Source organism: Rhinolophus ferrumequinum, chromosome X (genome assembly GCF_004115265.2).
Source record: "Rhinolophus ferrumequinum isolate MPI-CBG mRhiFer1 chromosome X, mRhiFer1_v1.p, whole genome shotgun sequence".
Classification (NCBI taxonomy): Eukaryota; Metazoa; Chordata; class Mammalia; order Chiroptera; family Rhinolophidae; genus Rhinolophus; species Rhinolophus ferrumequinum.
The window spans coordinates 73,360,842-73,375,445 of NC_046284.1; the positions used below are offsets into that span (position 1 = coordinate 73,360,842).

Sequence of the window (14,604 nt, forward strand, 5' to 3'; positions counted from 1 at the left end):
AAGATTAACAGCTAAGCAAATGATTTAATCAAGATAGTAAAGGTAAACCTTTAAATGTTATCATGTCCGTTTAAATGTCCTCAGGTTTTGTAGCTGTTTCTTAAATTTGGTTGACATGTTAAGTATTCAAGATGTTGTTTTGCTGATTGTGTCTTTTAAATTGTACTTTGTTCCATGATGGGACAGTTTGTTAATTGAGTAGATTAATGTTTTTAAACCTAATTTGTTTTCCTGTGTTTTATTTATGCTTTTTAGGTGGCAGCCAATGCACACATTCCTCCAGACTACCTCCTTAAAATTTGTGAGCGGATTGGTCCCTTATTAGATAAGGAGATCCCTCAGAGTGTTCCTGGGGTACAGACATTACTAGGTGTTGGTCGGCAGTCTCTGTTAAGGGATGCCAAAGGTAAGCTTTTCACAGTTTTTAGAGGAAGGAGTGGAGAGCAGCATATTTCTATGTTAAGTAAATGTTTCATTTTTTTCTTAATGCTTTTCTTCTAGTTATTCTTATTTTGCCAATCTTGTTTTAATTTTTTGGTGTACAAGTAAATTTTTAGGGGCCTAAGAGGAGCGCTTTTCTGTAAAACAACGAATAGCATAGAGGTAAAGAATATAAAATATCTGTAATCCTGTGGAACAGAGATCTCAAAAGATCACTACTCTGATTAGTACAGTATAAATCCTTAAAACATTCTTTTATTAAATTTTAATATTCTTAATCTTTATGAGTATTGATATCATCCTAATCTCATAAATATTTTATAACAAGTAAATGAAAATTATGATATGTAAACTTTTTATAATTGAAAATATTTAAATAAATGTGTCAACCCATCAGTGACTGTTCCATAATAGTTTCTCTCCACTGTTTTTCAGTCTTTTACAGATTTTCCCTAAAGTTTTACATGGAACCCCAATATGCAAAATATATAAAACAGTATTTTATGAACATAAAAAGTGAAATTGGGCATTAATGGTACCTCTTAGTGTAATAAATACTTCAGGTCTAGCAACTAATTTCTGTGTTTTGTTTTATTAGCATAATGCTCTTAAAAATCCTAATTCACAAAGATAAATAGTTGCATAAATGATACTGGTGTTTAAACATCTCATTTTATAATTTAAGGAAGTTCTTCATTTCAGTTAATTTGGAAGTTTTTAAGAGATTTATACAATATTATTTGGAATATTTGATATATGTTTGAATCTTTTGATATAAATATAAAAGACAAAAATCCATAACTATTCATAGTCAGTTATCATCTGATATGCAATCTTGTTACCTTTTATGGCACAACTGAGAGTCACTGCATAACATGAGCATGAACTAAGAATGTTTCTGAGTTTTATGTGGCATGCTTATGTGTATGTAGTCGTATCCTGCTTATACATTTTTATATGAATTGTCATGGATAAGCCTAAAGATTAAGAAGGACCAATGTAAACTTAAAACCTTATTAATCCATGACACATTTACATAAGATTCAAATATATGTATAATAAAAACTATAGTTTTAGATCAGCCGAGAAATAAAATATCCTGATGCTATATTAAGTAAGGTATTGGTGTTTACCAGTCATGATATATGTAGTTTATAATATGTTTAAACATATGCATGTTATTTTTTATTGTGGTTTTAGTAGTTAAAAATGTATTTCAACAAATGAAATTGATTTCAGACATTTACCTCTGAGGTAAAGTTAGAAACAAGCAAAAAACACCATTCTATTCCTTGACTAACTTTTGAATCTTTTTGTATAGACTGTAAGAGTACACTATGGAATGGGTCTGCTTTTGCAGCTCTACATAGAGGCAGACCTCCAGAACTACCTGTAAATTATGTGAGATCTCCAAATGTGGGTGAGTAATGTCCATGTGAGTTATAAACGTATTCTTGATTTGTTCCATCCTGAACTATTTATAAAGCCAAAAAATAGGTATGAGAATTAAATTTGAAGTATAAACAAACTGTGTACGTTCTTGAAGAGTTTCAATGTAGGTCTAGATTTTTTAAAGCATTTTTACTTAAAGCAAATATAAACATGTTTTGTAAAAGGTGAATTTAAAAAAAAATTTTCCTCCTCCTCTCCCCTCCCCTGCTCTGCCCTCCCCTTCCTTCCTTCTTTCTTTCCTTTCTTCCTTCCTTCCTTTTTTCTTCTTAGCAGAAGCATTTTCCTTTTTACATATTACAGGTGTTTTTAACCATATGGATGTCTCTTTATGTATCGATGTGCTGAGATCAAAGATTTTACAGGGATCTATATAAAGATAGCTTTCAAAAGGAAACAAAAGTACATTCTGCTTATATCTGCTTGCCAAACTTATAGTAATGTTATAAATTTTGTAGCGTTATTAAAACAAAAAAATCACCCTTCCCACTTCTAGTTGACTGAAATTCACATGTCTGGTGCAAAACCAAGCAGCTAGATGAGTAACTGCCAGTCTGCTTCTCTATTTTCTCACTCTTTTAAAAATTATATTATTTTATACAGTGCCTAGAGAGTATTCCTTAAATTCAAATAGAAAAAATAAGAATAATTTTTTACAGGGATACTAACTTAAAGAACTTATTTACTCCTAGAGATTAAATACATTTAGGCTAGAAATAGCTTTAAAAGATATTTAGAAAAATAATTGATAAAGATTTATAAGGGTTATTAAGGTAAATTGGATAAATTGGATACTTTGAGGTATATCGCAAACAGTACTCTTCCATAGCCTAGATGTTGCTGGGAAAAGTAGACAACTGGGTTGAGTGTAATTGGACATGGTATTTTAAACTTTTTTTTTTCCATTTTACAGGGGTTTGTTTACCCTTCATAAGTTTTCAGTATTCACTTTTACCTGAAGTATTTATTCATAATTTATTTATTAAATTTAATTGGAAAAGCTTTCATTATTCATGCATTTCTTTATGTTCAAAAGATAGGATATTTTTAGCCACATTATCAACATTATTTGAAGTGCTTTATACTTCCTTTAGTGGTCACATGTGAAGTGCTAAAAAGCAGCCTTGAGAGTATTAATTAGGCTTTCAGTGTTTCTTTGTTCTTCTGTTCCCTTTTAAAAAATTCTTCTAACTGCATATATATATATATATATATATATATATACACACATTCAAATTTCTGCTGGTTTTGTACAGTAAACACTGTTCTGACTTCGATCCCTTTGTTACTCGTATAGCAACTGCTAAGGAATTTTAGTGCCCCTAGCATTGATGCTTTCACAATCCTAAATCTGCCATGTTACTTGGGGAGGAGCTATTACAATAGAGATAATTCAGTCAAGGTGTATTTTTTATGTAGTTCAGTAGTCCTCCTGTATCCACAGGGGATACGTTCCAAGACCCCAGTGGATGCCTGAAACTGTAGATAGTATCGGAGCGCATATATATATATATATGTATATATATATATATATAGTGTTTTTTCCTATACATACATACCTTTTCAATTAAAGGATGCGCTTATGATTTCTCTTTGGCATATCTGACTTGCCAGCATCACTACTCTTGTGCTTTGGGGCCATTATTAGGTAAAATAAGGGTTACTTGAACACAAGCACTGTGATACCTGGACAGTTGACAGTGGATCTGGTAACCGATCTGATAACCAAGACGGCTACTAAATGACTAAGGGGCAGGGAGTGTAATACAGTGAATATGCTGAACAAAGCGATGATTCATGTCCCAGGCAGGATGCATCAGGATGGTGTAAGATTTTATCACGTTACTCAAAACAGCCTGCAATTTAAGCCTTATGAATTGTTTATTTCTGGAATTTTCTGTTCAGTATTTCTAGACTGTGGTTGAAACCGCAGAAAGCGAAACTACGGATAAGGGGGTACTACTGTATATACTAGTCAAAATCTTTAAGTTTAGTGTATTTAGAATGCAGAACCTGATTAAAAAAAGCAGTTGACTAGGAAAGTAATCAAGATGAATATGAAATCTTAAATTTTGATTTGAGACAGTTTTCCCATTGTAGGGTACAGTTCTGCACAGCTACTTTAAAATCGATCAGTTTTATAGTTTTCCAATGTAAAGAAAACTTAATCATGAAGATAAATCTTCAAAGTTTTATCAAAGATTATTAGAACTAGAAAGTACTTTAACAACACTACTTCTTGATAAATGGGTTCCTTGGTCAATTAAATGTGGGGAACACTGAGTTTAAAAATATGGAAAAAAATAAATGTATGTAGTTCTGCTCAGAACTTTTCATATGCTAAAATGCCTTGTGAACCACCTTATGAGGAGTATTTCCTAACCCAACAGTGGAAACCCTTTTCCCAGAATACCTGAAACATTGTGAAAGTTTTCTGGGAGTAGATTTGGGAAATTGGGTTGTAAACCACCCTATTTATAGGAGAAAAACCAAAAGCCCAGAGAGAAGTGCCTATGTGACAGGCATAAGTTAATATTGCTTGCCTTCCCAACAGTTTATTTCTAGACCATTTCATGGTCAGACAATACCATACTTCCTTGGTATAACAGATTAACATTTACAGAGCTCCGAAGATTAAGGATTAGCCATATCACTTTTATTTATTAAGTCAAGTATATCACTATATAATTCACATAAAATGAAATTCTCCCTCTTTCAGTATGCAGTTCAGTGAATTTTGACATGTATACACTTGTATAACCACCAGCACAATAAAAATATAGAACATTTCTATCACCCCCTAAGTTTCTTTCAAGTCTCTTGCAGTCAATCCCCTACCCCTCCTTCAATCCCTAGAAATCACTAGTCTGTCACTGTACTTTTGCCTTCTTTAGAATGTCATCAGAATGAAATCATACAGTGTGTAGTCTTTTGTGTCTGTCTGATTTCACTTAGACCTCATTTTTTTAAATTCATGCATGACATTTCATGTATCATACCTTTTTAAAGGAATTTTTATATTTTATAATATTTCTTTTTATTACCAAGTAGTATTCCATTGTATGGATATACTGCTGTCTGCTTTTCTATTCACCAATTTATAGACATCTGGGTTGTTCCAGATATCGGCTATTATAAATAAAGCTGCTGTGAACATTTTTGTACAGATCTTTACACGAACATCTGTTTTAATTTCTCTTGGGTAAATACGTAGTAGGATTGTTGTATCATATGTTAAGTGCAGGTTTAACTTTTTAAGAAACTGCCAAATTATTTCGAAAATGGCTATCCCATTTTGTATTCCCACCTGCAATGTATAATTTTAGAGAGAACTCAGTTTCTACAAAAGAAGCCACTGGGATTTCGATTGGGATTACATTGAATCTACAGATCAATTTGGGGAGAATTATCTTCTTAACAACTATAAGCCCTCCAATCTAGGAACATAGTATAATTCTCCATTTACTTAAGTCTTCTTTAATTTCTCACAGCAGTGTTTTGTAGCTTTCAGTGTACTGGTCTTGCACATCTATTGTGAAATTTTCCTCTAAGAATTTCATGTTTTTTGATGCTGTTTTAAATTGTATATTTAAAATTTTCAACTTCTAGTTTGTTGATAGTAAATAGAAACAGTTTTTTGTTTGTTTGTTTGCGTTTTGGTATATTGACCTTGCTAAATTCAATAACCAGATCTAATAGCAGGTCTTTTTGTTTTATTTTGTTTTCTTTTTTTGTTTCTGTTTTTGTGGGGTTTTTTTGTTTGTTTTTTTTTTTTGGAGATTCTTTGGGATTCTCTACATAGATGGTCATGTTGTCTGCAATTAAAGACAGGCTTTCCTTTTTCCTTTCTAATATTGTCTGCTGTATAGTTATTTTTCTTGTACTATTGAAATGCTAGTGCCTCAAGTACAATGATGAATTGAAGTCTACAAGGATGATGAGACTGGACATCATCCTTGCCTTGTTCTAGATCTTAGGGGGAAAGCAGATAATCTTTCACCATTAAGTATGGTCTTAGATGCCTTTTGTCAGTTTGAGGATGTTTCCTTGTATTCCTGCTTTGCATAGAATTTTTAACACAAATAGATGTGTCCCACTTATTTATTTTATCTAGTATATTTGTAATTATACCAGCTATTTCTTGGGGTTCATTTTAACTATTTTATGTAGAATAGTGCTACCCAATAGAACTTTTTACAATAATGGAGATGTTCTATCTTATGATATCCACAATAGTAGCCACTAGCCACATGTCTGTTGTATCTGAGGAACTAAATTTTTAATTTTTGAAAGTTTGAGTAATTTGATATTCAATAACCACACATAGCTAATGGCTACTGTATTGGACACTGCAGACTTAGAACAATGTGGAAACCAGTAAGCAGCTCTTTGGATAGGTGCATAATTTGGTAATAATGTATTGACTAATGATTCATTTTATAAATTTAACTTTGAATATTTCTAATTTTTGTACTTAGAAGTTACCTTTAGATTTTCCTATTTTGACTTTGCTAACTCACTTTAAAGATCACATTATGCCACTTCCTTCTAATGAAAGTTTTACACTTGTCTTTGGCCAAAAGCAATAAAATTCTGACCTTATCTGGACTCTCCACTATATTGGATTATTTATTCAAATGTTCCCATACTTTGTGCAGTTAATCAACAATGTTGTTTAGCAATTTAATGAAATGGAGGTGAGGGAGCATGGGGATGGAATTTGGGAGTTAATTCCCAGATTCTATTCTCTAGACTAACTACTGTAATACATGAAATATGTGTATGTAAGTTTACCAAGGTTGAATTTCCAAATTCCTATAGGGCAAGAGCAAAGATGCCTATTACATTATTACAGGTCTAAGCTCCAATCATGCCATTTCATTAGCTGTATGCTTGACTAATCGCATTGTGCCAAAAGTAAATCAGAGAAAGAAAATTGAGCTAAATTCAAAACAGTATTAATACCTAATGCTACTCAAAGAAATCCTGGGGGATATGTAATTAATGTTTATAGTATTGTTTGAGATCTTGCACTATAATTACTAACTATTGTTACTTTTTCACCCCTTTAAATATTAGTATTTGTTTTGGAAATTTTGTAGTAGCTACACTAAAAATTGAAAATAAAATTTCAAACAAGCACAGCTCTGCTGCGGAACTAGTTTGTCATTACAGAAGTAATTTTAAAATTCTGTTTCATGTCTGTTTGAAATGAATAACTTGGAAGAACTAGTATTGTAGTTACTATCTGTTATGATAAAAGTTTCAGAAAATTTCCTAATTATATTCTAAATAATTTTCATAAAATTATCCATAGAAATGGTAATAGGATGACTTATTCATTTAATTGGAGAATGACATTATACCCAAGGAACAAATGTATATGCTTACTTTTCTAAAGCTAGTCAAGGTCATGATGTGATAAGACTCTGTTTTTAATCCTTTTTTCCACTTTATCTTGTAATTTACATTGTAAGGCCTGTAATTTACACTGTATACAGCTCAGGAGGCATGCATTATTTCTATAGCCAAATTAATATGTTGCCTTAAGCTTACATTTAGCATTGATTGGCTCTTGACTTATGGGTCATTGTATGGTTATATGTCACAAAGCCGGAATTCACTTGGAGGCGGGGAAACCTTTCTCTTTTTAATATGTAAATATAAACTGAAAAAAGTAATCTAAACTTTTTATTTGGTTGAGGTGACTGGGTTTTTGCCAGGAATATTTGTCATCCTCCCTAATTTTATGTAGTTCTTATCTCTTGCCCATGGGTCACAAAGTCAGGGTTTGCTTTTTGTTGCTTGCTTCCCTCCACTTATCACCTTCCTCCTTTTTTCACTCATGTAATTGTGAGTGAAACAAGTTGCTCCCAAAGTCATTACTTTTATGTATTTGGAGAGGAGCGAGGGATTCTTGTCACACCTGCAAGTAATTAGAACTGGATTACAAACTCAGAATCTTTTGTATGTGCTGCATGGTGAGTGCTCACTAAATATTGAATGGAAGTACTATAATTGCTGCCACAGGGAAACAAGCATCTCTTTTAAAGGCATTTATATGGTTTTATACAGCTCATAAGAGTTTCTAGCCCCTGTATACATTTGTGGAATCAATATTGCATTACTATCAGGATTAGTAATTTTAATTTTTCAATTTGAAAGAAAACGGATTTTATTATATGTCTTAGTATTATCATGTAAAATATAATGAAGAATTTCTCTATTTAATCCTATTGTGAACATTTTTTTCTTCCATCACTATTCTTTGTCATTTCTTTAGCTTTTGCTTTCAACACACCAAAGTATTCTAAAAGAATCTTTTGGTATTCTATACATTTTACTCTGTACCTTATGAAAATAGAAGTTTATAGTTACAGTTCACAAAGGGAAGCTGTAAAACAACTCAAGATTTGTTTAGTTGGAGGAAAAGGCAATTTAAAATGTCTATGTATAATAACAAAATCTGGTTAAATGGTTTAGAAGAAGATAGTAAAATAAAGATTTAGGATATTTATTCTCAAATTATATTAAGTGAACTTTGCCAAAAGCCTGAATGGAATTAAAAATACTGTTTTTTTTGTTTTGTTTTGTTTTTGTTTGTTGTTGTTTTTTCACCATATCTCACTTAATATTATCCTAGCAGTAAGACATTCAGTGACTATGAATACCAGTAACCTGCAGGACTTAATAATATTATTTAAATTGTACCATAGATGAGTGTGACGGGTGGGAATGGCATCAGCCTTAAAGACTATAAAGCTGTTACTCTGTGTGGTTAAGGTTTCAGAGACATAATTTGATCAATAGTAGCCTCAAATCCATGAAAGAGATAATCTGTTGTTTTGTGCTTTTACTACAGTTTTTGGGTTTTATTAAAATTTATTTTTGCTCTTTCTGGCTTCTTTCAAGACTTTATATTAATTTGTTTAGTTCTTAGAGCTTTGTTGGGAAACCCTGAATCTAGCTTCACACTTAAAATACTACTAATCATTGTAAATCTAGAATTGACACTGAATTTCATGAATCACTTTCTAGTGTGCTTTACAGAGTATTTTCTTAGTCTATTGTGGTCCTCTCTACTTATAGAAGCTAATATATTTAACTGTATTTTAACCAATCAAAAGATTGCATTTATGCTGTTATTCTATTTTCCGATTAAAATGTAAAAAATCAAACTGTAAATGTTGACCAAGTGACTTTCGTAGAAAAGACTAATACGAGATTATTTTAGCCTTCCTTAAATACAGCTTGTTTTCTGAAAAACTTTGTATTTGAAGATGATATTGATGGTGATGGGTGTGATGTAAGAAGCCCAATCCACGAACAATAGTCCTTTCTGCCTTGTGTGTATAAAGCCTTAAGACTGTTATTTGGTTAGCAGTTATTGGCTGAGCCTGGTACTGTTTATGATTCAATCTTAAGCTTCTGCTGAAAGCACCCCTCTCCCTGCTTCATCCTCCACCCTACCCCCACATTCCTGAGGTCTATCTTTGAGGTAGGTGTGTAACTACTGTTTTTTAGAAGTTGAAAACTTTGCGTTATTATTTTGAAGTTGTTTTAGTGGATTTTAAAACATTTCTTCTTGATCTTGTAGGCATCATATTAAAACATGATTTTAGTAGTAATGTCTTTTGTCCTTCATTCCCTTTATAAGACTGGCCTAGCAAAGTTGGGTTGAGGTTATTCTTTAAAATAGCTAGACCTGCTATTTTCCAAAGTGTTTTATTGGTAATGAGTCACCTTTAAACTCTCTGGGTTGTTTATGGCGTCTATGGATATGAAGTTAGCTTGATATAAAACAATTCATTTTATCTTGTATCATTTTCTGCCATTTACAGAAGAATTGGAAATATTTTATTTTTATATAATCTGTATTAAAGTTTATAAATTAAAAGTTAGAAAATTACACAAGGATTTCATGAACATTATGTATAGTGTATTATTAGAGTATAACTGACAGATAAAATTACTCAAGAGTTATGTGACTCATTTGCATTGAAAATCAGATATTATCACCAATTTGTGCACTTCTGGTTTTATCTGGAGCTTGATGCCAAGTGGATGACACACTTTTTCTCCCAGCAAATATGGTAGTTAGTTACCTGGCCTTAGTTAAATACTATATCTTTTAGCATCATTGATCACATGTTTCCTGTGATATAAACAGTAGAATTCAGCGAGTTATTCATCTTTCTTGGCAATGAAAGTGAAAGTCTCTTGTGGTTAGTGATTTTCTGGTTTACGTTTAGAAGGCTTTTTGTTTGTGCTTTTTTTTTTCTTTTAGTGTGGGGCGGGAGGCTTTTTTCAGCACTAAACTGCTGAATCTGTGAATCTGTAGGGTAACTCAAAATAAGTTACCTTGTTAAAGCCTCGACAACCAGAGACCACTAGGAACACGCCTGTAGTCTGACAAAATCAGATTTACTGATTCATCGTGATGGAGTACACTACACTCCTGAGGAACCTTGGAAGTCCTCTGGATAAGGGGGAGGAGAAAGTGTCTTTCATAAGTTTTGGTTTACCACTGAAGAATTCTGAGGAGGGTTAGAAGGAAGCCAGGATTAGTTCTGGATTTCTGGCTGCTTCTGAGACTGATTGAAAGAAGTGGGGATTATCGAGGGGTTGGGTTCTGTCTTGAATCAGGGTGGTTTAGGCATGGGTATCTCCTTCCAGTAATAAATGAAAATAGCAAAGCAAGTCTGGGGGCATTGTTCATAAGAAAAACAATAATCACTCAAAGAGCAAGTAGTTATGATATTTTACAACTGCTGCATGACCTTGGGAAAAACAATGTTTCCTGTTAACTTTAGAGCCAGCTTTATCTGTGTCTGTCCTCCCAGCCTGATTAATTGCAGGGCTGCTTTTTTCTTTTTCAGTCCTGGCTGATATTCACTCTTTCAGTCCCAGATAGGTTTTGATTCTTCCAACATGTGGTCTTATAATTCTTTAAAAGCAGGTGGTTAACATACAGCAATTTGTTATTAATTGTATTTAAGGGCCTTTCTGGTTGTTCTTAGTCTGTTTTGTTGAAAATCCTTCATTTTAGCCTAGAAACATTTTCTGACACCAGTTCAAAGTTCCATACCAGTGTAAAATAATTTTAATACAGATTTTTCTCCACTGTAAATAAAAAACAAATGGGGTAAACTAGTGGTCTAACAACTCTGATGTGGCCATCTTAGAATATTCTTTGGGTCTTGGTGAATTTTCCAGTAAGACCCAATTCAGTAGATGCCAGAGTCCCTGCTGGTTTTCTTCAGTGTCTTTTGCAGGTGAAGGGAATATTGAGGGATATAAGTAGAATTTTTGCTGTTAAAGTTATTTTCTATTTCAGGCTAATAGCAGATTGTATTTTATATAATGTCATTAAATAGACAGCATTGAAAAGAGGGACGACTATTGAACTAGAATTAGGAGACCTGGATTCAATTTAGGCTCTACTGTTTATTGGCTGTGATGTTAGTTAGGCAAGATGCTTAGTTTCTTTGGGCCTTAACTTCCTCATTTACAAATTGAAGAAAATGCTTGCCTTCAGATTTCACAGGATTACTGTGAACTCAAATGAGATGTCTGTGGAATTACTTTATAACCTTTAAAATGTTATGCAAATGTAATTTGTAATTATGATATTGGGTCACAGATACTGATAATAGTGTTGATAATGATAATAATGACTCAGATTAAAAGTCTAGTATTTGAGTTGCCTTTATGAAAGGAGTATTTAACTCACAATTATGGTGGGTGCTTTAATATATAAACTTAAGTTTCAGACCTATCTTTTGATTCCAAATCCAGTGCTCCTCCCACAAAATTCTTAACAAAGTAAGTAATATATATTTCCTGATTGCCACACTAGAACCTTTTGTCAACCATTGTAGGTGCTCTGAGATATTTAAATACCTATATTTACTATCACTTTTCCCAAATAGTTTCCAACCTCTGATTTATGTTTGCAGTTATAGTTTACACATTGTTGTGTGCATTTTAAATAAGACATGAGATAACATGGTGGGAATCTATAAATACCACCATTATATTAAGTATACTTTGAGGTCTAACTGTAACAAATATAGCTCCTTGAAAAATGAATAGTGGTTTTATTCAGAAGAGACTTGCCTGTTTGCTATAATAAAGACCTAGAGTTTATGGTGGGAGATGAGACTGAAAAGGGAGGTTGGAGAACAATTGTTCTGAACCCTCCATGCTAAGAGTGCAAAATTTTTGGATAAAAGATCAGATAGTAAACGTTTTTGGCTTTCTGTGTAATTTGGTCTCTGTAGCAACTACTCAACTCTGTGGTAGTGAGAAAGCAGCCATAGATAATATGTAAATGAGTGAGTATGGTTGTTTTCCAGTAAAACTGTATTTATAAAAATAGGTGGTATGCTGAATTTGGCCCATGGACTTTAGTTTGCCAACCCCTGTTCTACACTATACTGATGAGTTTAGATTGAACCATTGGATACTTTTAAATAGGGAAATTATAGGACAGAATTTCTATTTTGAAAACATAACTCGGGGCAGAGTGTAGGATAAATTGGAGAGGAGAGAGACTGGCAGAGGCAGGCAGAGAAAGCAGGGGGAAGGCTATTGCTGAGTTGTAGAGAGGAGATGATGAGAGTCAGTGAAAAATAACGGTTAGAGATACAGATATGGCAGTAATTCATATGTGGCTAGGTAAGATTGCAGGGACAGCATGAAGACAGAGAAGAGAGCTCTGGATAGAATTTGAATTAATTATCAGTGTTTCGTCAAGAGTAAGTCAGAGTAGAAAAAACAATAATAAGAAACTAAGATTCAAAAAAATCCAAGAGGAGGGAAGGCTCCCAAGCTCATTTTACAAGGCCACCATTACCCTTATTCCAAAACCAGACAAAGACATTACAAAAAAAAAGAAAACTATAGGCCAATATCCCTAAGGAACATAGATGCAAAATAGTCAACAAAATATTAGCAAACTGAATTCAGCAATACATTACAATCAAGGGGGATTCATTCGTGGTATGCAAGGGTGGTTCAGTACCTGCAAATCAATTAATGTGATACACTACATAAACAAAATGAAAAATAAAAATCAGATGGTCATATCAATAGAGGCAGAAAAAAACATTTGACAAAATCCAGCATCCATTTATGATAAAAACTCTCAGCAAAGTGGGAATAGAGAGCACATATCTCAACATAATAAAGGCTATTATGACAAATCCACAGCTACTATCATACTCAGTGGGGAAAAGCTAAAAGCATTCCCCTTAAGATCAGGTAAAAGACAAGGATGCCCACATTCACCACTTTTATTTAACATAGTACTGGAAGTTCTAGCCACAGCAATCAGAGAGGGAAAAGAAATTAAAGGCATTCAAATGGGAAAGGAAGATGTAAAATTGTCATTATTTGTGGATGACATGATACTATATGTAGAGAACCCCAAAGATTCCACCAAGAAAACTATTAGAACTGATAAATAAATTTAGTAAAGTAACAGGATGCAAAATTCATATTCAGAAATTGGATGCATTTGTATATACCAGTAACAAACTATCAGAAAGAGAAATTAAGAAAAAATCACATTTACATTTGCATCAAAAAATTAAAACAAGCATAAATTTAACCAACGAAGTAAAAGACCTATATTCAGAAAATTATAAGACATTGAAGAGAGAAAGAAGATACAAGTAAATGGAAACATATACCATGCTCATGGATAATTAGAATTAATATAGTTAAAATGTCTGTACCCAAAGCAATATATAAATTCAATGCAATCCCTATCAAAATACCAATAGTATTTTTCACAGAACTATTAATAGAACAAATAATGCTAAAATTTATATGGAACCATAAAAGACCTTGAACAGCCATGGAAAACCTGAAAAATAAGAACAAATCTGGAGGTATGCTACCTGATAGCAAATTATACTACAAATTATACATAGTAATCTAAACAGCATTGTATTGGCATAAAAATAGACACATAGATCAATAGAACAGAATAGAGAGCCCAGAAATAAATCCATACCTATATGCTCATTTAATCTATAACAAAGGAAGTAAGAATTTACATTGGGGTAAAGACAGTCTAATAAATGGTGCTGGGAAAACTGGACAGATACGTGCAAAAAATGAAACTGGACCACCTTCTTATGTCATGTATAAAAATAAACTAAAAATGCAATATAGGCAAATGTTAGGCACAAAACCATAAAATTCCTAGAAGAAAATATAGGAACTAAACTCTCAGACATTACCCTTAGTAATATTTTTACTGATCTGTCTCCTCAGCAAGGGAAACAGAAACAATAAATAAATGGGACTACATCAAACTTAAAAGTTTTTTCACAGCAAAGGAAACCATCAACTAAACAAAAAGACATCCTACTGAATGGGAGAAGATATTTCCCAATGATACACCTGATGAGGGGTTAATATCCAAAATTTATTTTAAAAAAACCTCATATAACTCAACACCAAAAAACCTCAAACAGTACAATTCAAAACCGGGCAGGGGACCTGAGTACACATTTCTCCAAAGAGAAGATTCAGGTGGCCAATAAGGGAACCCTCATGCACTGTTGGTGGGATTGCAAATTGGTGCAGTCATATGGAAAACAATATGGAGGTTTGTGAAAAAATTAAATGTAGAACTAACTTATAATCCACAATTCCACTCCTGGGTATTTATCCAAAGAAATCCAAAACATTAAATCAAAA

The 14,604-nt window shown here is 32.8% G+C and overlaps 1 protein-coding gene across 1 annotated transcript in view; it reads left to right on the plus strand.

The window, feature by feature from the left end:
- BRWD3 (bromodomain and WD repeat domain containing 3) overlaps positions 1-14,604 on the plus strand; it is a 112,945-nt gene that overhangs the window by 12,691 nt on the left and 85,650 nt on the right. Inside the window, exons 5-6 of the mRNA XM_033106874.1 lie at positions 256-406; positions 1,763-1,861. Coding sequence (XP_032962765.1) covers positions 256-406; positions 1,763-1,861 — 250 coding nt within the window. The remainder of the gene's footprint in view (positions 1-255; positions 407-1,762; positions 1,862-14,604) is intronic.